The sequence below is a fragment of the Gorilla gorilla genome, chromosome 9 (assembly GCF_029281585.2).
Source record: "Gorilla gorilla gorilla isolate KB3781 chromosome 9, NHGRI_mGorGor1-v2.1_pri, whole genome shotgun sequence".
In the NCBI taxonomy this organism is placed as follows: Eukaryota; Metazoa; Chordata; class Mammalia; order Primates; family Hominidae; genus Gorilla; species Gorilla gorilla.
Window position 1 is genome coordinate 133,861,779 of NC_073233.2, and position 20,614 is coordinate 133,882,392.

The 20,614-nt window shown below is 52.4% G+C and overlaps 1 protein-coding gene and 1 long non-coding RNA gene across 3 annotated transcripts; both read left to right on the plus strand.

The window, feature by feature from the left end:
• Positions 1-3,215: 3,215 nt before the first annotated feature.
• Positions 3,216-7,545, plus strand: LOC129525508 (uncharacterized). The gene is made up of 3 exons (XR_008669865.2): positions 3,216-3,315; positions 4,111-4,205; positions 6,930-7,545. It is a non-coding gene; the product is annotated as an uncharacterized lncRNA (long non-coding RNA).
• Positions 7,546-10,082: 2,537 nt separating this feature from the next.
• Positions 10,083-20,354, plus strand: VSIG10L2 (V-set and immunoglobulin domain containing 10 like 2). 2 transcript variants are annotated; one of them, XM_031016382.3, is made up of 12 exons: positions 10,083-10,176; positions 11,719-12,069; positions 12,338-12,613; positions 14,047-14,322; positions 14,942-15,190; positions 15,848-16,108; positions 17,444-17,734; positions 18,131-18,427; positions 19,097-19,219; positions 19,522-19,546; positions 19,655-19,707; positions 19,852-20,354. In XM_031016382.3, exons 1-12 carry the CDS (start codon positions 10,095-10,097, stop codon positions 19,947-19,949), a joined length of 2,382 nt encoding a protein of 793 aa, XP_030872242.2. In that variant the 5' UTR covers positions 10,083-10,094; the 3' UTR covers positions 19,950-20,354. The 2 variants fall into 2 exon arrangements, with proteins under 2 accessions (XP_030872242.2, XP_055212324.1); XM_055356349.2 differs by lacking the exons at positions 10,083-10,176; positions 11,719-12,069; positions 12,338-12,613; ... (4 more) ...; positions 19,097-19,219; positions 19,522-19,546 and having other exon boundaries at positions 15,889-16,108.
• Positions 20,355-20,614: the final 260 nt, after the last annotated feature.

Below are 20,614 nucleotides of genomic sequence, written 5' to 3' on the forward strand. Positions count from 1 at the left end.
CCTAGGGCTGGCAAAGCCGGTAAGCTTAGTTCAACACCAGCCCCTGCCCGGAGCGCTAGGCCTGGACCAGCCTGGAGAGTGCTCTGCAGTTGGAGGACTCTGGGCGCGGCCAGGCAGGTCTGGATTACCCAGCAGGCGTTTATTTACCTTTATCGTCATTTATTTTACAAATACCACATAGATTTCTCTGCAGATTGCTTTTCTCACCTAACAAAACATTGTGAAAATCCCTCTAATTTATTCTCTTTTTTTTTAATCATAGTAAAATGCACATAACATAAAATTTACAATCTTAGCCATTTTCAAGTATATAGTTCGGTAGTGTTAACTATATTCATATTGTTGTGCAACCCGTCTCCAGAACTTTTTCTCTTCCAGAACTGGAATTCTATATCCATTAAACAACTCCCCATTTCCCCTCCCTCTCTAGCCCCTGGTAGCTGCCCTTCTACCTTCTGTCTCTGTGGTTTTGACTGCTCTAGGTATCTCATCTAAGTGGAATCCTAGAGCATTTGTCTTTCTGTAATGTATTGTTTTAAAAGTTGTATAACATTACATTACATGGGTATATGTATATCATTCAATCAATACTAATGGTTTTGCCACTACAAAAAAATGCTATATTTTTGTATGCACATCCTCAAATATTAAAGCTTGCTTTTTTTCCCCCATAGCATAATTTCCAAAAATTACATAGCTCAGTCAAAGAGATGTATATTTTTAGTTTTCATATATCTTACCAGGTCCCTTTCTCAAAAGTCTGGGGTAATTCACATATCCACCAGCTGTGATTAAGAGTGGTTTCTCCCCCATCTTCTCCAGCCCTAGGTATGATCATTCTTATTAAGTTTGCTATTCTGATAAATGAAAAGCAGTATCCCATCTCTAAAATTTGCATTTCCTTGACTATTAGTGAGGTTCAGCATCTTTCCATAAACGTATTATCCATTTGGATTTTCTCTTCCACGAATCACCTATTTCTATCTTTTGCCTATTTTTCTACTGGGTTATTTCTCTTTCTTATTGACAGACAGGATCTTTGTGTACCAGATATTAACTCGTTATTGGTGGTACATATTGAAATATTTTCTCCAGTCTATAGTTTGTCTTTTGACTTTACATATAGTATCTTCTATCTTTCTGTTTTCTTTTTTTTTTTTTTTTTTTGTCTTTTGTCTTTTGAGACAAAGTCTCACTATGTTGCCCAGGCTAGAGTGCAGTGGTACAATCATAGCTCACTGCAGCCTTGATCTCCTGGGTTCAAGCCATCCTCCTACCTCAGCCCCCCGAGTAGCTGGGACTACAGGCATGCGCCACCACACCCGGCTAATTTTTGAATTTTTTGTAGAGACGGGGTTTCACCGTGTTCCCCAGGCTGGTCTGGAACTCCTGAGCTCAAGCAATCTGCTCACCTTGGTCTCCCAAAGTGCTGGGATTACAGGTGTGAGCCACTGCACTCAGCGGTATCTTCTTTTTTTTTTTTTTTTTGTGAAACGAAGTCTCACTCTGTTGGCCAGGCTGGAGTGCAGTGGTGAAATCTCGGCTCACTGCAACCTCCACCTCCTGGGTTCAAGCAGTTCTCCTGCCTCAGCCTCCTGAGTAGCTGTGACTACAGGCACGTGGCACCATGCCTGGCTAATTTTTGTATTTTTAGTAGAGATGGGGTTTCACTATGTTGGCCAGGCTGGTCTTGAACTCCTGACCTCATGATCCCAGTGGTATATTTTATCTTTCTAAAATTTAAGCATCTTATGTCTCTCTTTTCCTCTGTAGCTTCTGAATTTTCTACTTTATTTAGAAAAATCTCTTCAAACTCTAGATCATATATTCTAATATTTTTCCTCATGAAACTGTTTTAAATGTTACATTTAAATCTTTCGGCTCTGAAATTTTGTTTTAATAACTTAATGAGGTAGAGGTCGTAACCTTTTTTTTTCATTCAGACATAGAGTCAACTGTGCCTATACAATTTATTAAAGAAACCATAGTTTGAATCCACTGGTTTGAAATACCACCTTTATTGTACCCTATAATCCATACGCACGGGGATAAATTTCTGAACTTTGTTCTATTTCTGCCCTATGGGGCTATTTATCTTGTCCTGTACTTTTAATGTGCGATTTGATACCAGTAATTTTATAGTTTTCCTTAGGCCACTTGTAATATTTCTTCGCTGCTGTTGTTTTCATCATTACCATTATAAAAATTCCTTCCAGCTATCAGAGCCTGTGAATGTCAGTAACTTCAAAACAGGCCAGAATAAAGCCAAGAAGGGGAGGGATGGGCCTGTCCCTTACCTGTCCATGCGCCTTTTCAGGAATCAGCTGAGGCAGCGGCCAGACAACGACATTAGGTGAGCACCCACTATGCATTCAGCATTGCTCTTACCACTAACGACAAGGCTGGAAGACCAGAACTTCCAGCAATGGGGTAACAAGGTTCTTATTTCTCAGCTCTGGACCTGTATCTTCTGCAGCCAGTTTTGTGATGTTGGGCTTGGACCCTACCAACTCCATTTCTGTTTTGCCAGTCACTAGAGGGAGGCTGCAGGCGGGACAGGAAGTGTGGACAGGCTCCTTCCTGTTTGCATCTGTGTGTTCCCTGTGAGGGCACCCCAGCAACACATCTTCACCCCAGGAACAGCAGGCCCCTCCTGGAGCAGCACCTGATCCAGTTTGCAGTGTTTCCAACACTTGCAGCTTCATCCTCCACCCCACCCCAGCCCTGCATCCCTACCTGAGAGACCCCAGCACCAGCTGGCAGCTGCCCCTTCCACAGAGGTCTGGGTGCAGGAGTCCTTTCTTCACACCCAGAGACCCCAGATCCCGCTGAGTTGAGCCCCCTCCTCAGATGTCTGGGTCACAGGCTCTGGAACCCTCCTTCAAAACTCTTCCTTAGGGTTCTCCAGCCCTGGAGTGGTAGCTGCTCCTGCAGGTGCAACCCCCATGAAACCTTACTCTTCTCTCTCCTTACCCTCTCCTTACCTAATTAACAACTTCATACCTCATTATCAGTTCCTTATGCTGAATTCTCTTTTCAAACTAACTGGTGTGGTTTCTGTCTCCTGATTGAACCCCAGCTGACACAGGTAATGAGGAATTGAAGTTTTCGGGGAAGTGAGGGCTGCCTCTCTTGGCCGCCCTGCTGAGAGCTCCCTTCCCTCCTCCATTCCCAGAATTATTTGGCTGCTGGTCGCCAAGGAGACGGCTGACAATTTCCAGTTGCCAAGCCTCACCCTGGAGCTCTACAGAGACATTATGGAAACTCCCCACTCCTTTCTGCTCCTCAGCCAGGGAACTTGGAGAATCTAGCCAGGTTGGGTGGAGGGCACTGGGAGGGGATAGAGAGGAGGTGACAAGCCTGAAGATGGAGAGAGCAACTAGAAGTTTCCCTGGGCCCTGGCTTCCCCAACAGACCTCAAAAGTCTGGCCCACCCTTGAAGGCTAGGGCCGGCCTGGTAGGCATCCCCTGTGCTGGGTCCAGACAGACTCCTACCAGGAACCTCCAACCAGACCCTCAACTACAGAGAACTGTCCCTATATTGTCATTCCCGGCCTGGTAGCAGCACCATTGCCAGATGGGGCAGAACCCAGGAAGAGCCTGGGAACTGAAAGGCTAGGAGTCTTTCCTGGGGGAAGGAACTGCAGCTGTCCTGAGCACTTTGCTCATATCAGACAGCACTCAAATGCACTGAGGCCTAGTGTCACAGCCCGGGAAACAGCAACAACAGCAACGCTAATAATAATAATAGTAGTGGTGCAGTAGGTGTGACTCTTACTCTACAAACTTAGGTGCACAAAAATATCCATTTCTCTATTTCACTAAAATCAAGTAGAGTTGAGTTCATTCCTGTGGCTCCTGCCTTTTTCCAGTGTCCCACCAGAACCCGGGGGCTTATTGCTATGGTTTAAATGTGTCCCCAAAATTCAGGTGTTGCCAGTGTGGTAGTATTAAGAGATGGGGTCTCCAAGAGGTGGTTAGGCCATGAGGGCTCCTCCCCTGTGAATGGGAGTAGCTGCCCTTATAAAAGGGCTTGACAAAGGGAGTTTATCCCTTTTTGCCCTTCTGCCTTCCACTGTGTGGGGACATGGCCTTCGTCTCCTCTGGAAGATGCAGTGACAAGGCGCCATCTTGGAAGACAACAGCTCTCACCAGACACCGGACCTGCTGGAGCCCCAGTCTTGGACTTCCCAGCCTCCAGAACTGTAAGAAAATAAATTTCTGTTCTTTATAAATTACCCAGTCTCAGGTATTCTAGTATAGCCACACAAATTGACTAAGAAACTTAGGAGGGATGAAACCAAGGGAAGGCCTCTAACTGCTGGTCCATCGTGGTGGTTGTTGGCCTGCTCGTTGTCCAAGCTTTCTGTGGGCCTGTGCAGTCAGCAATAGCTCTCCAGTCCTGTACGCTCTGGGGTCCTGGCCTGCTGTCTCCAGACTCTTCTTCTCCCAGTTACCTAGTGACCTCTGACCTGTCCCCAAACTCAGGGAAATCTCTTCCTCTCTGCTCTAACTGCCCCCAGAGGCACTCTCCTTTCTCCATCTCACCCCTTCCACCACCCGGCATACCTCACACAACTTTTACAAAATTAGGAAGATGTTAATGTACAGCTTCTTCCCTGCAAGAATCCCCATGGCAATGCAGGGCTAGAGGCCTGGTGAAAGCAGCTTCTGGTCTATTTTTGTGTAGTAGTTTAAGGTAAGCTAAAGACATCGGGACATCTCATTGCTGAGTGTTTTAGTATTCATTAAAAAACAGAAACATTGTCTTACATAATCAAAAACTATTCTCACATATAACAAAATTAATTTTCTAACTTTTTTTTTTTTTTTTTTTTTGAGACTGAGTCTTTCTCTGTTGCCCAGGCTGGAGTACAGTGGCGCGGTCTCGGCTCACTACAACCCCCACCATCCAGGTAAAAGTGATTCTCGTGGCTCAGCCTCCTGAGTAGCTGGGACTACAGGAACACGCCACCACACCCGACTAAGTTTTGTATTTTTAGTAGAGAGAGGGTTTCACCATATTGGCCAGGCTGGTCTCAAACTCCTGACCTCAAGTGATCTGCCCGCCTCGGCCTCCCAAAGTGCTGGGATTACAGGTGAGAGCCACCGCGCCTGGCTTCTAATATTGTCTAATAAACAATTAGTCCCATTTCACAGAGGAAAAACTAAGACTTGAAGTGGGTAACTTGTTCATCGTCACTCAGGTAGTGGGAACAGAACCAAGATCTGAACCCTGATATGATTCCAGCTCTCCTCTTTCTTCACATCTCTGCACAGCAGCTTATACGCTCTTACTAATCCACCATCCCGCTCTTACAACAGCCCTGAGCAGTGTCAGGGTGAGCATTGCAATCACATTTTTAACCAATCAGGAAACAGAAGCCATGAGTGTTTTGCTCCACGTGCCCAGGTAGGGCTGGTTGAGAAAGGGCTCCGGGAATGGAAAGCAGATGGAAGGAGGGTCAGCTCCCAGGTGAAGCTGGTGCCAGAAACTAGGCCTCCTTCCCTGCGGCCCCAACAGGTGCTCTCCCAGCACTGTCACTGCCTCAGCCTTGGCCTGCGTCTGCCTCCCCTTCCTTCCTCTCCTGATCTGTTCACCTCCTGTTCCCAACCCTTCCATCCAGGGCCTCCTTCATTTCCTCTCTAGTCTCTAAGGATCAGTTTACAAAGTGACTAGGCAGTGGCCCCTGCCTGTCCTCTGTCCCTGTTGTCCTCCTTCCTTTCCTTAGCCATGAACACAGCCAGGGACACATTGCCTGTGGAGCCTCTAACCCATTTCCTCTGCAGCCCTCGGCTGGTCTCCTGCTGGGGTCCCGGAGGGCCGGGCTGGCCCGACAGCACACATGGAGAAGCCATTTCCTCCAGGAGCATCTGCTCCCCTCCCCAGCCCAGCTGTCCCTGTCCTTTCACATGCTGCTGCTCCAAAGCCCTATGATTTCAGAATCAGGATTCAAAATGGTCACAAGGCAGGAGAGCTGGGTTAAAACCCACAGCACAAAAGGAGGGGCCTGTAGGTTGGCTCAGAGGCACAGGGATGTGGTGCGAGACAAGCGTCATCTGTCCCTGAGTTTACCAAGTACCCACGGTCTGGTGTAGCTGCTGCCCATGCACAGCGGAGGGTCCTGGAGAGGAGGCAGCTGCAGGCACCTGGTGCTTGTTCCAGCCGCACCACTGCCTCGTCCAAAGACACAGGGAGACTCAGGGAGCCGCCGCTTCCTCTCAGGAGAGCCAGGTGTGCCCAGCCGTCCTCAGGAGCCAGGGGAGGCCTCAAGGGGGCAGTGTAGCCAACATGCCCTGATACAGGATAAACGTTAGCTGAGGGGGATCCGTGAAACTCAGTAAATAACTGAGCAAGACTTTGAGCATTCTTGTCAGAAGAGAAGGGACTTAGCAGTTCCACAGGCCCCTGGCCAGACTGAGTGAGCCACCGTCTCAGAGTGGACGGGGACAAACCAGAGAATGTCCAAAGATGGGGAGCAACCTGGGGCACAGGAAATCAAGCCACGGGGAGAAAATAGGGGAGCATTTGAGCCCATTCATAAAATATGAATAGCAATGCTTTCTCATGGGGCTGTTGGGAACCCCTAACCCACGCCTGGTGTATGTAAGTGTACAACAAATGGTGACTAGTATTATTTATTTAGGTGAAGAAGAGAAGAGCAGCACACGCAGTTTCAAATAGCGAATGACTTTCATCTGGAAGTGGGGTTTGAGTAATTTTACAAAACTTCCATGAAAGAATTCCCCAAGGATAGAAGTGTCAGGGAAGCAGATTTTCATTCAACTTAAAGAGAAGGAGGGCGAGAGCTAACATTGATTCAATGTATCTGCGTGCCATGCTGGGTGCTTGCGAGGGGTTTAATACTGGTGGTTGTATGTCACTTGTCCAATAACTTGAAGAGGGAGTTATTATTTTCATTTCACAGATGAGGCCACAAGATGGAGACGGAGCGAGTCACTGAACCAAGGTCATGCAGCGCCCATCTGACGTTCCCCCGGGAGGAGCTGCAGGGCCTTCTCTCGAGGAGGTGGCAGAGGGGCTTCCTTGTGCAAAGGAAGGTCCCACCAGCCCTTTTGGAACCTCAGCCTGGTCCTCCAGAATTTCACCTCAAACTACTGGAGTCTAGGTCCTGCGTCCCTCCTTATAAGCCCCTCATTTCTGAGTTCAGCTACGAGGCCACTCCAGGGACTCCAGGTTGCCCCTTAGTCCACACAGTTGCCTGTCCTTCCCTCCAGGATGATGTGAGCCCTGGGGGCCCAGGCAGGCTGGGGATGGAGGCCACTCAGTGAGGGTGGAAAGCACAGGCCCTGAACAGGAGGGGACAATGAGAAGCAGGCACCAGAACCTGGGAATCCACAGCTTTACCTGCCCCAGGGCCCAGCTGCTGAGCTTGCACAGTGCAGAGCACAGCTCCAGGTGACCTCAGCTTGGCTGAAGCTCACTGGGAAGAGGGGAAGGAGGGAAAGAGAGGATCTCTTGTCAGGCCTCCAACCCTGCCACCAGAGGATGGAAAAATCTGACCCCATCCCTGTGCCTTAAACTTAGACGCTCAAGAAACATTTGTTCAATTTATTGTTTACGTTCTTTGGTTAAGAGGTATAAGTAAGTTTAAGAGGCAGGAGCTATACATGCATAATCTCATGTGTTCCTCACAGGAAAACCATTAAAGGAAGAAATTGAAGCTCAAAGAAGTTCTGTAAGATGCTGAGGTCACACAGCAATAAAGAGATAAATGTGTGTTCTCACTACTGCACTTTCTTGTCTCTCAAAGCAAGGAACCAGCTCACCTTGTCTCTCCCAGCTCCTCACCTCCCGAGGCAGCAGGGACAGGAGCCCTGGGCCTGTTTTCCCATTCCAGACACATCTCTTCTCTTCCAGACAGGGGCTGTGGCTCTGCCATGGGGTTCCTGTTCTGGCAGAGCCAGGACACAGGATGGGGGTAGGCTTCACCTCTGTGATGGTCTGTTTTATGTGTCAACTTGGCTAGGTCATGGGGCACCCAGATATTTCAAACATCCCTCTGGGTGTTTCGGGAGGGTGTTCTGGGGTGAGATGAACATTTGAATTGATAGAATCAGTAAAGAACATTGCCCTTCCCAACATGGGTGGGCCTCATCCAATCAGGTGACGGCCCGAACGGAACAAAAAGGCTGAGTAAGATGGAACTCCGCCTGCCTGACTGCCTGAACTGGAACTGCGGTCTTTTCCTGCCTTCAGACTCAAACTGAAACCTCAGCTCTCCCTGGATCTCAAGCCTGTGGACAGCAGATCTTGGGATTTGTCAGCCTCCATAATCACATGACCCGATTCCTTATGATAAATCCCTTTCTGTATATACATACAGCCTCTTTGTTCTCTTTCTCTGGAGACCCCTGACTAATATGCCCTCCCTCCCTGACTCTCCCTTCGAGGGTCCCCTTCCTAAGGGGAAAGAGCAGGTTGAGGAGCCCCACCTGACTTCCGTGTTCCTGATGCCCCAGCTGAGAAAAGGCTGGGGGGCTGATAACGCAAGCAGCGTAGACTAACTCTGCATCAGCACAAGCTCTTGCCACTGCCAGAGGATCCTTTAAAGCTCCGCTGATTCACACGGCTAGAATTCTCCCGTTCTTTCCAGAGACAGGGGCCGGCCACGCTGAGGTGGAGAGTGCTGCCGGATCCCCACACTTTATTTCCATAGGAACCTCTAAGGGAGTTCGGAGGAGATTCCCAGTCTGGGGAGTGGGGGAATCAAATGGCCCGTATGCACTGGTCACCAGGGGCAGTCAAACCTGACTCTCAGGGACCACCTGCCATTCTGCTCCATAGCTGAGTTAGGAGGGAAAGGGAACTCGAGACCCTGAGGAAGGCATGGAAGGGCTTGGCCGTGGATCGAGTGAGGGTGGGATAGGGGTCTGTCCATACAGCCTCTGTTCATGCAGCCACTGTCCCAGGCAAGTGAGAAGCCAGAGTGCCACAGTGACATCTCTGGGCCCTGGAGGAGCCACCTGGAATTCAACTCTGACAGCTCCTGTCTTGGCTGAGCCTTGGAGAACCTGAAACCGGACATCAGATCCCCCTTCTCACTGGGGTTCAGGAATCTCATCCTCCGTCTAACCCTGCCACCAGAGGATGGAAAAATCTGACCCCCTCTCGGGCTGTCATTCAGAGACAGCTAGACAACAGGATATGCTCCAAGAGCTAGAGAGACAGAGAATTCAGAGAGCCCTGGACAGCAGGAATGCTGGGCTCCAGCCCAGCTCCAGGGTCCAGACTTGATAGTTCACATCTAGCTAGGAGCATGAATGGTGCACCTACTGCATGCTGGGCACTGTTCACCCGTGTGTGTGCATGAGCGCATGCGTGGACAGGCATGAATGAATGAATGATATCAAACACATATGTGTGCATGAATTATATCAAAGATTTGTAAAGTACATAAAAAATAAATGTACAGCTTGAGGAACTGTAACCCTCACTCGACTCAAGGAACAGCACAGTTCAGCACCCAAAAAGCACCCCCGTGTGCTAATTTGTCTTGTCATTTGATATTCATAATATACTCTTTACAACAAAAAAGGTGTTATTATTCCCACTTATCTGTGAGGAAGCTAGGGCCCAGGGAGGCTCGGAAACGTCCTCGCTTTTCAGTTTATCACCAACCCCAGCTGTTTGACTCCACAGCTCCTCCCGCCGCTCCACCTAAAAGTTGTTTGAACCTCAAGGTCCCTGTGGTCGAGAGTCCTGTGTTGGGCAGGTAATTGGACCAGAAGAGTTTGGGGGCCTTTCTCAACTCTGTCCAGTGATTCTAATTTTACAATATCCTTCGAGCGAAAATGCAGGGAGCTCGTGGTCCTCTCCCCTGGGTCTGCCCCAGCCACGTCCTACCCTCCCCAATTCTGCATTATGGATGGAGTGAATCATCTGGTAAATAATTAACGAGTCATCGAGGCACTGAGGGTAACAGGAGAGCAGGGGTGGAGGCATGGGCAGGGCTAAAGTTGGCAACCTGAGCCAGACCACCATCCTCCCAGGGCTGGGCTCTGCTCTGGGTAGAAGGGGCCCACAGGTCAGGCAGGAGCCTCAGGTGGGTGGCCACCAGGGAGATGGGGCCATGGTGGGTCAGAGGGCCCAGCACAGCCCAGTCAGCCTCCTGCTGCTGATACACCTCTGCCTTCTGCACCTGAGGGCCTCAGGTGAGTGATACTCAGACCCCCCAGGGGGTTCATTTCCCACTCCCATCCCATTATTCCTGCCACTTCCTGGGGGATCCTCCTTTTGCACTCCATTCCATGAAGTCCGTTCAGTCATTCATCGCTAGACATTTAACTAGCGTTCACTGAGCGACTACTATGTGCCACGTAGGTGATAGCACTCTGCTTAACCTTGAGAAGCTGGAGTCATCCTGAGAGCCACTGTGAGGTGGTAAGCCTAGGAGTGGTATGGTCAGATCCAGGTTTCAGAAAGCTCCCTGGTTTTGAGGGGGATTAGGGCAATCAGGAGATCATTGCCATAATCCAGGTGAGAGATGCATCTTGGGCCAAAGCAATGTCCATGGAGTTGGAAGAAATTGGTTTCCGGGTTACATATTTTTATTCTTTTTTTTTTTGAGATGGAGTCTTGCTGTCACCCAGGCTGGAGTGCAGTGGCGTGATCTCGGCTCACTGCAACCTCTGCCTCCTGGGTTCAAGTGATTCTCCAGCCTCAGCCTACCAAGTAGCTGGGATTACAGGTGTGTGCCACCATGCCCAGCTAATTTTTGTATTTTTAGTAGAGCCAGGGTTTTGCCATGTTGGCCAGGCTGGTCTCAAACTCCTGACCTCAGGTGATCTGCCCGCCTCAGCCTCCCAGAGCGCTGGGATTACAGGTGTGAGCCACTGAGCCCGGCCCCAGGGACTTACTTTCATGCAAATTTGCTGAGGTCCTCAGCACTTCATGGCATGAGGCCCACCCTGGCCACATGTGAGGGGAGAGCGGGGAACATGGTACTTGGGCTTAGGCTGGGGTTGAGGGCTGGGCCCTGAGCCAAGAACACCTGTTAAGTGACTTACTCCACAGGAACTACTTAATGGCTGGTCCCTGATAGACTGGGAACTCCATGAGAGCAGGGGTGGGGGGGCTCATTCGTCCTTGTGACCCCGGCACTCTATGCTTAGTTGAACGAATGCTGGATGGGCTGATGCGGGCGGTGTCCTCTTTCCCTTGCTGCAATCAACTGGAACAGGGTGGGATGGAGCCCTGGGATCCTCCTGGAATCCTTACACAGGAACTCCAGACCCCGAGCCACCAGTGGCCATGCAGATCTCCTTATCTCCAGGGTCACCATCGTCATGGGACTGATCATCAGACTGATCTTGGGGCGCTTGTTACAAATATGGATTCCTGGGCCCTGACCCCCTCACCACCACTGGGAGTGTCTGACTTGATAGTCTGGGGTGACGTCCACGAATCTGCCTTTTGAATGGTCTAGTGATCCATGAGGAGTGGGGATCTCTGCTCCAGTCCATTCTCTGACTTCAGTCAACCCCTCCTTCAGTGCATCCAAACAGGAAACCCGGAGGCTCCCACAGAAACTGTCTCTTGCCCACCAACTCCAGAAGTGCTTTTATGTGGTCTTCCTGAACCCTGCCTGGGCCGCTTGGGACTGCAGAACCAAAAAGAGAGGCTCCAGGCAAGGCAGGGAGTGCAGGAGAGCCCAGAGCAGCCCAGAAGTCCTGCTATGCCCCTTCTCTCCCCAGGCCAGCCCCACCCGACCCCTGAGGCCCCTGCAGAGGAGGTGGTGTCTGTCCAGGGAGTGCGAGGTGGCTCCGTGGAGCTGGCCTGTGGCTCAGGGCCTGCCCCGCTGCTGGTCCTCTGGAGCTTCACCCCCCTGGGCTCCCTGGTTCCCCGGCCTGTGGCCGTCACTGATGGAGCCATGTCCAAGGTGGAGGCCATCGCCTCGGCTCTGGGAGTCGTGAGTCTGAGGAACAGCAGCCTGGTGCTGGGGGAGCTTCACGAGGGTGCCCGTGGCCACTTCCTATGCCAGGTTCTGCACGTGGCTGACGGCCAGCTCCACACTGCCTACTCCCACCTCACGCTGGCTGTGCTGGGTGAGGGCCTGGCCCCAGCTGCAGCTAGTCCGCGGGCTGCTTTGGATTTCTCTGGAAGTGTGCTGCCCATTCCCTTTGTGTGTGTGCGGGACCCAGGTTCTAAAGGGCACCCCACTCCAGGGACTTTGGAAAGCTGGGGTGATGAGGAAGGGATGGTCAGGGTGGGTGGGCCGGTGAGTCCCCAGCCAGCAGGGGTGGGGGCGCTGGACACAGCTGGGCGTGTCCTGGGTCTGTAATAACACAGCGGGCCTCTCCCTCCTCTGGCCAGTGCCGGTGTCCAAGCCTCAAGTGCGACTGAGTAACCCGTCCCCTGTGGAGGGAGCCTCCGTGGTGGCCACGTGTGCAGTGCGGGAGGGCACAGAGCCTGTGACCTTTGCCTGGCAGCATCGGGCATCCCGAGGCCTTGGAGAGGCCCTGGTGGGGGTCACTGAGCCACTATTCCAGCTGGACCCTGTCAACCGGACACACCTAGGCTGGTACATGTGCAGCGCCAGCAACTCCGTGAACAGGCTGAGCAGTGACGGGGCCTTCCTGGATGTCATTTGTGAGTCAGACTGTGGTGGGGGGGCTGTCAGGGCTGACACCCATCTCCCCATCCACACTCAGCCTTCCACACCTCAGAACTCCCCAAATCCCTCCACTGCAGGAGTGCCTCGCCCTCTAAAAGTCTCCAGCAGGCAAGAGTCACGGGGTGCTGTGCCCCTGGTGCCCACTGCAGCTCTAGTTCCAGACTGTTACCCTTATAAAGGTCAAGGACACCCTTTTCCAGGAAAACGTGCATACATTCATGCTTACAATTTCACTCACCATTTCACTGGCGGCCTGGAGAGTCTGCCTTTAGGTTGAGCCTGGAGGGCTCTCAGAAACCAACAGGACCCCAGGAGACAGGAGTGGGGCCACAGTGGGAGGAGAGGGCAGCAAGCCTGAAGTTAGAAGTCAGGAGCCCCGGTTGAAAGGTGAAGGCCAGGGTGGCCTGGAGCTCGCTGTCCCACATGGCAGCCACGCATGTGTATCTTCGGTCACTTGAGATGGAGCCAATCCAAACTGAGCTGTGCTGTAGGCATGGAAGGCACACTTGATTTTGAAGATTTAGTCCAAAAGAAAGAATGTAAAATATCCGTAACTTTTATATTGATTATATATTGAAATAACATTCTGGATATATTTGGTTAAATAAATATATTCTTAAAGTAAAACACCTATTGGTGGTTTTTGTTTTTGTTTTCTGCTTGATCGGGTTTGGTCATTTTTACATAAGATTTGGCTACTAGAAAATGTTACAAAAAAAAATCTGTGTCTGGCATCCGCCTATTGGACAGTGCTGGTCTTAGCCATTTTAAGGAGCGAGGATGAATGGCGTCCTATTTATTGGTCTTCACGGTGGCGGTTTGTGGAAATTGTGAACTGAGGACTGTTGAGGCAGGTGAGCAGGAGAGTTCTTGGGAAAGAGGCAGGAGCAGACTGGAAGTAGGCAAAGAATTCAGAACTCTTTTGGAGTCAGGGAGAGCTTCGAAGATGGTGACCCTGAGCTTGGAACGCAGGAGAGAGGGGAAGGTGGAGTACAAGGAAGTGAAAGGAGGTGGCTGCTGGGATAGGATTCAGGACATCATCCCATGGTAGCATCTTACTTCTGCAGTCTACAGTGGCCGACTGTCTGCTTCCAAGAGCCCCTCAGTCTCAGGCACATGGGGAGCATTGGTCCCCTACCTCTCTTCTGCCCCACCTTGGCCCAACCCAGGAGTCCCTCGAGGAAGTGCCCACAGCCCAGGGCACTCACCTCCACACATAAGCCCTGAGCACCCTGGACTGTGCCCATGGCCCCTGGACTCTGAGCTCCAAGAGGGCCTAGCCTTGGGGTGGACATGGGCCAGTGCATACTACATGCCCCTGGGATGGATGCATACATTGAGAGATGAGCATGTGCATGAATGAAGGAATGAAGCTGGGGAGGTGTAACTGGCCTTCCTTGCTCTCCAGATGGTCCTGACAAGCCTGTGATCACCATGGAGCCACTGGGACTCACTGAGGAGGGCTTCTGGGCCAGTGAGAGGGAAGAGGTGACCCTGAGCTGTCTGGCTGCCTCCAACCCACCTAGTCACTACGTGTGGCTCCGTGACCACACGCAAGTCCACACGGGGCCTACCTATGTCATCGCCAGAGCTGGCCGTGTCCACACAGGCCTGTACACCTGCCTGGCCCGCAACAGCTACCTGGACACCCGCACCCAGACTACTGTCCAGCTCACCATCTACTGTGAGTGTGGGGGTCGGGTGACGCCCAGACCTGTCCTGGGGACAACTCACGCTGGAGCCTTTGTGGGGCTGTTCTGGGGCAGACGCCGCCGTCCCGTGGAGAGGCGTGTGCCAAAGTTGCTCTTATTGGAGGGAGGTCTCCAACCAAGTGGATTTGGAGGCAGGGAAAGAGGAGAAGAAAACTGTGGGAAGGGGAAGGGAAGGGGAAGGGAGGGGGAAGCTACCGACACTACATAGCACCCCGCCGCTAAGTGATTATTCCCATGGCCCTGCGGACTGAACTGAGGCACAGAGAAGGGCGATGGCAGTGAGGCAAGGTGTGCTGGCTCCTGGGTGCCCAGGGACAGAGACGAGAATGGGAGATAGGGCCTTCCATGGGGCCTCTGGGATTCCTTGGGGACTCCAAACTCCTGTACACTCGGTAACCTCCTGCCCCTGACCTGAGAGCTCAGCCTGTTCCTCACCAGCCCCTCAGAGAGACTCAATCTTTCCCCTAACCTACTTCTCCCTACTCCCCTACCCATTGACACCCCTGGCCTCCAGACTCCCCTGCCTGGGCCTGGGGGCTGCAGGGCACTGGCAGTGGAGCCTGCTCCAGCCTCACCCACTTCCCCATCCAGATCCCCCTGAGGGACAGCCCTCCTGTGCAGTGCATCCCAGCCCTGAGGCTGTGACTCTGCTCTGTGCCTGGCCTGGGGGGCTTCCGCCTGCCCAGCTGCAGTGGGAAGGGCCCCAGGGACCTGGCCCTACTGCCCCCAGCAACATCACCTGGAGTCATGCAGCCGCCCAGCTCCCCAGTGGCAGCGTCTTCACCTGCACTGGCCAGCACCCAGCCCTGGCACCGCCTGCCCTCTGCACAGTCATGCTCTGTGAGTGGACACAGGAAACCCCAGGGCTCTGACATTCCAGGCAGAGTGTGGGTAGAGGTCAGGGTAGAGGCGGGGGGCCTGGGATCTGGGTGGCGCTCCAGACCGCAGGCTCCAAAACACGCCATGTAACAAGGAGGTGGGCGGCACTCAGCTCTCAGTCCCCATCTCCCATCTTTCCCATCCACACTGTGCTCTGTTCCCCTCACTTTGGGCTTGGAGCCCTGACACCTCCCCACTGTCCCTGCCTGCAGGGTCAGCAGCAGGCTCTCACCGCCCTTACACTGCCCTTCTACCGCTCTGACGCATGTTGGGCTTGATACTTGCCTTCAGCATTCTCTCTGCCAAGTGTGCAGAGAGAAACTCCCAGCCGTCAGCCAAGACAGAGTCCAGATGTCATCCTGTCCTCTTTCCGGAAGCCCCAGGGAGTTTGTCTTTCTGTCTATATTCTAGCACACATCAAATCATAATAATCGTTTAATGTCTGTTCCCACCATTTCCCTGGTACATGATCAATAAATGATGAGTGTGTGAATGAGTGAGTGACAAAGTAATGAAGGAAGGAGGGAGTGAAGGAACAAATGAAGGAAGGGGGATAGGGTGGAACTGCCAAGCCCTTCCTCCTTCCACAGGGCCATACTGAGCCATCATTCCTTCCAGGGGAGCCTCTCGGGAGGCCTACCTGCTGGAGCACAGCCACAATGGGGGACCAGTTCATCATGCTGAGCTGCGAGTGGCCTGGTGGCGAGCCCCCTGCCACGCTGGGCTGGCTTGACGAACAGCAGCAGCCCCTGGGCGGCAGCAGCTCCTCGATGGCCGTTCACCTCCTGCAGGCCCAAGAAGATCTGGCTGGCAGAGAGTTCACCTGCCGGGGCACTCACCTGCTCAGGACCCCTGACCCCCACTGCCACCTCCAGCTGGGTGAGTAGGGGCTAGCGAGTTTGTTCTGGGGCTGGGACAGGAGGAGGAACCCTTTGGAATCAGGATAAAGAGATCTTAGGGGGTGGCTGTGCTGGCATGGAAAGTGAGTCAGTGCGGATGGGGAAGCTAGGAGGTAGGTAGGAGCTGAGCTCCCAGGGACTCCAGTTTTCTTTGATCCATAAAATGAGGGGGTTAGGCTAGGTCAGAGTTGTGTAATAAAAATATAATGTGAGCCATATATGTGAATTAAAATATTCTAGCAGCCACATTTAAAAAGAAGAAACAAGTGAAACACTTCAGTTAACTCAATATATCCAGTATATCATTTCAACATGTAATAATAAAAATTATTAATGAGATATTTTACATTCTTTTTTTATCTTGTCTCCAAAATCTGGTATATATACAATTACTGCACATCTCAATCTGGAGTGGCCACATTTCAAGTTCCCATATTGACGTGGCTGGTCACTACAATATTGGATAGCACTGATCTAGATGAAGTGGAAATGCCAATTGCATAATCTTCACTTACATGGATTTGCATAAGAGAGGTGCCTGATTATATTAATATTTCAGAAGTCAGTTCTCTACCTCTCTTACCCTGTTTGGTTTTGGTCTGGTTCTTCCTTATCTTCATCTGGCCCTGCCAGTCTATTTACTGCAACCAGGAAAAAAGAATTAAATATCAAAGTAAAAAAAAAATGTGAGAAAAGCAAACAGAGAAGCTGTCACATACAACAGTTCTCACAGAATGCTTTACCTCTTGGTCTCCAAAGGCTTGGTAACTAGCATGTTCTCAGGCCTCTAAGGAGGCCTCAACCCCAAATATTTCCTTCCCTATTACTCGGTCTCAGGACCGGAAATTCCATCGTAGGAGATTCACTGACACCTGAGAGTCTGGGTCTTTAATAAGTCAGTCCATAAAATCTGAGCACCTGCTATGGTCCCAGCACTATGCCTGGAGCCAGCTGGGAGGTGGGGGGCCACTAGTGGGAGGGAGGCCAGGTGCTGGAAGGGGCTGTTCATGCAGAGACTAGTAAGGCAGTGCCCTACCTGCAGGAGCCGAGGCTAGGGTGGGGCAGGGAAGGAGCAGGGAGGAACACTGCTGATTTTATCATATATTAGCGAGCCCTGGCGCACACTGTGACAGGAACTTGGCATAGAATGGGAATCTGAAGAGAAGGCAGACTGGCCCCAGACAAGCCTCATTGTCAACTCCGCAGCTCTCCCGCTCCATCTCCGCTCCATTTCCTCTCCATGCCTTCCAATGCTGGCCAGCACCTTGTCCCCAAGCCCTCCCACTAGCCAGCCTCATCCTCTCTGTCCCCGCAGAAGCCCCACAGCTGGACGTGGCTGAGCCCCGCGTGTCAGTGTTGGAGGGGGGAGAGGCCTGGCTGGAGTGCTCTCTCCGCGGGGGCACACCACCTGCCCAGCTCCTCTGGCTGGGGCCTCAACAACAAAAAGTGGACCCCGGCACTTCAGGATTCATGCTGCACCCTGAGGGTGCCCAGCTGCGCCTGGGCATCTACGATGCTGACCCGGCACACCACAGGGGCACCTACCAATGCGTGGCCCGCAACGCCGTGGGCAATAGCAGTCAGAGTGTGCTGCTGGAGGTCCTGAGTGAGTGAGGGGTTGAGTGCGTGTGTGTGGTGAGGTGGGGGCTGGGAGACCAATAGCCACAGAGTGCTTTAAGTGGAAAGGCACAAGGATTCCCTGCTCCAAAATGTGGACGCTTGAGCTTCCTTGGGCAAAGGCAGGACTCCAGAGATAGATGGGCAACATGTGCGTGAATCTGGTGCACTCACGGCAAACAGAACGCCATGCAGGCAGGATCGCCTTTCATTTTATAGATGAAAAAAACTGATGGGACAAGACAGGGCTTCTCAGGTCCACAGACCCCAATCCAGTGCCTTGTCCACACTGCCAGGCTGTCTCTTGACAGGAGCAAATCTGGGGGCACAAGCTCACGTGGTTGTAGGTATACATGTGCCTTGTTTTGTCCCCACCCTCACCCAGGATATCCAGCTCCTCCCAATGTCACCATCAGCCGCCTGACCTACGGGAGGCACCGGAGAGAGGTGCAGCTTCAGTGGGCCATCTTAGGACCCGGGAACCTGACGGGCTTCCTGGTGCAGCGGAAGGCCAGTGCCCTGGGCCCAGGAGCTGGGGCGTGGGAGACAGCAGCTAGTGACATCGAGCCAGAGAGCCGAGGACGGCGGCTGGGGGGCTTGGACCCCGGGGTCCTTTATGCCTTCCGCATCCTGGCTCTGAATCACCACACTGCAGGACATCCCTCTGAGGTGAAGATACCAGGTGCCAGCTAATGCCAGGGAGGGACCCACCTTTTCTCCAAAGCACTGGCCCCTGGTTCATCTTCCTCTTCACAGGGCAACCCCTCCTCTCTTCCTTTGCTCGCTTCCTAGTGAATTCTCCCATCCCCAGCCCGTCCTCCTCTCCACTCTCCCCTCAGATAATCTCCACGACTCTTTCCTGTCCCTCCCTGGGGGGCTTGGGAGGCTCCAGGCTGAGGGTTAGGAACCCTAATTCATGTGATCAGAATAGAGAGGAAGGAAAAGGTGCTGGTGACTAAGAACAGGAGCCGACTCTGTGCCTCAGTCTCCCCTCCAGGGCTACAAGCAGGCTCTCAGCTTCCTGCTGCCCCCTCTCCATCCTGGGAATTCCTGATTTTACGGCATACTCCCCTTCAGCCCCAAGCCGCCAAGATAACCAACCTTTTGTCTTCTGCACCAGAAACAGGGGATTTGGCGGGAGAGTGAAACCCCAGAGCACTAGGCAGACAGAGCGCCGCCTTCCTTGGGAGAGACCTGATCTCCAGGATTCTCTGGGTCCCCATGTCAGCTGCAGGGGGAGCTGGATGAGCAGGGCACCACTTCTCCAGAACCCTAGTGGTTCCCTGCGAGCCACTGTGGCCCAAGTTCTGCAGTGGCTCTAAACCATGGAACCTGTGCTCTCCCCTCCTAGCGGATCCCCCCTTCAGCGCCTACCCAGCGGTGTTGGGTGCAGCAGGCACAGGAATGGTGGCAGCAACGGTGGCCTCTCTGCTGGTGTTCCAGTATGCTGCCCGGCACCCAGAGACTTTCCCCCGTGAGTGGGAACCGGAAGGGACGGGCTGCTTGACCCCACAGGGTGGCCAGGCCCTGACCTATCCAAAGGAGAGATGCAGCACTCCTGGGGGAGAAGAATCTAGGCTCTTCCTTAATTCAGACCCTCTCCCCAGTGCTAGATGTTGCCATTCAGGGCTCTAACCCCCAACCCAGGCACCTGGGGCCGTCCCCTTCTGGGTTCCTGAGGCCCTAGTACAGAGCCCACTGGGAAAGAGAGGGCCATTCTCCTGGGATCTCTGCTGGGCTGGCCAAGTAATGCTCCTTTTCTTTTCCTTCCTACAGGCCTTGGTCAATTGCTTGTTCCCACGTGAGTGTGGAACCCCAGTCATCCTGGGGGCCAGGGCTTTCCTCCAGTTGGAAAGGAAAGCAAGGGAAGTGAGTTGCCACTAACTTTACTCTCCCACTTCACTCTCAGGGAGCAAAGGCACCAACAGAGGGGTTCCAGAGAAGATGCTGAGGCACAGGCAGGTAAGCACTTTATCCAGAAAAAGACGACTCGTGTGCAAGACCAGTGCTGGGTGCTGAGGGTGATGCTTGGTCTCTCTTGAGCTCTGGGAACATTTGGACACTCCCAAAGCATCTCTGTTCTTTGCCCACATATGCTCTTCACAGGCCTTGAAACACCAACCACCACCCCAGGTTTGGATCCTGCACAAGAAACCACGGATTCTCCAGTGAATGTCACCATCACAGTGACTGCAACACCATAAGGCCCAAAGAGGAAGATGCAAATAGGCTTAGGGAGGACAGGTGGGATTTGGGAAGAGCCCTTCTGTCAGACTTTGGTCATAAAACCAACGTAGCTAAGACACCAACTACCACTTTCACTTAATACCCAGTCTTCACAACTGGTACAAGGCCCAGCTGCAGTGTCCCTAAGTGACATGGTTACAAGAGAAGCCCTGGCCCACCTTGTGGAAGACAGAGGTGGCAGGACAAGGAAGAGGACCCACAATGGGGAGACAGGGATCTCTGGGTGTCTGAGGGCAAGTGAAAGCCATGGTACTGGGAAGGATCTGTGGTGCTATAGAAGTATGAGCAAGCTAGCTGCTTCCAGAAAAAAAGTCTGTGGATGGAGCAATTCCTAAATAAATCACAGCTGATGTTCACGCCAATAGAGGGCTATTTCCATTGCGACTCCTACAGAGACAGGCTGATGGCTGGGTCCCAGGTTTGGCTAGTGGGAAGAAGCAAGGTGTGTAGGTGTGTGTTCCTTTGCTCAACCGTAGCTTACAAACACCACTGACGCTGCAGTGGTCCGACTCCAGGAGTCGCAGCCCACAAGATACAGAGCAGAGGTACTGCAGATGTAGCTTCCCGCCCCCAGGCTGGGGGAGCTGGCCCACAGAGCACCGTGGCTGTTTCAGAGTCACAA

Excerpts from the sequence above, each read along its gene's own strand:
- VSIG10L2 (XM_031016382.3), top strand. The coding sequence starts at position 10,095 with ATGGTGGGTCAGAGGGCCCAGCACAGCCCAGTCAGCCTCCTGCTGCTG. Across the intron at positions 12,070-12,337 it reads CCTCACGCTGGCTGTGCTGG|TGCCGGTGTCCAAGCCTCAA; the intron begins GTGAGGGCCTGG and ends TCCTCTGGCCAG. Across the intron at positions 12,614-14,046 it reads GGCCTTCCTGGATGTCATTT|ATGGTCCTGACAAGCCTGTG; the intron begins GTGAGTCAGACT and ends CTTGCTCTCCAG.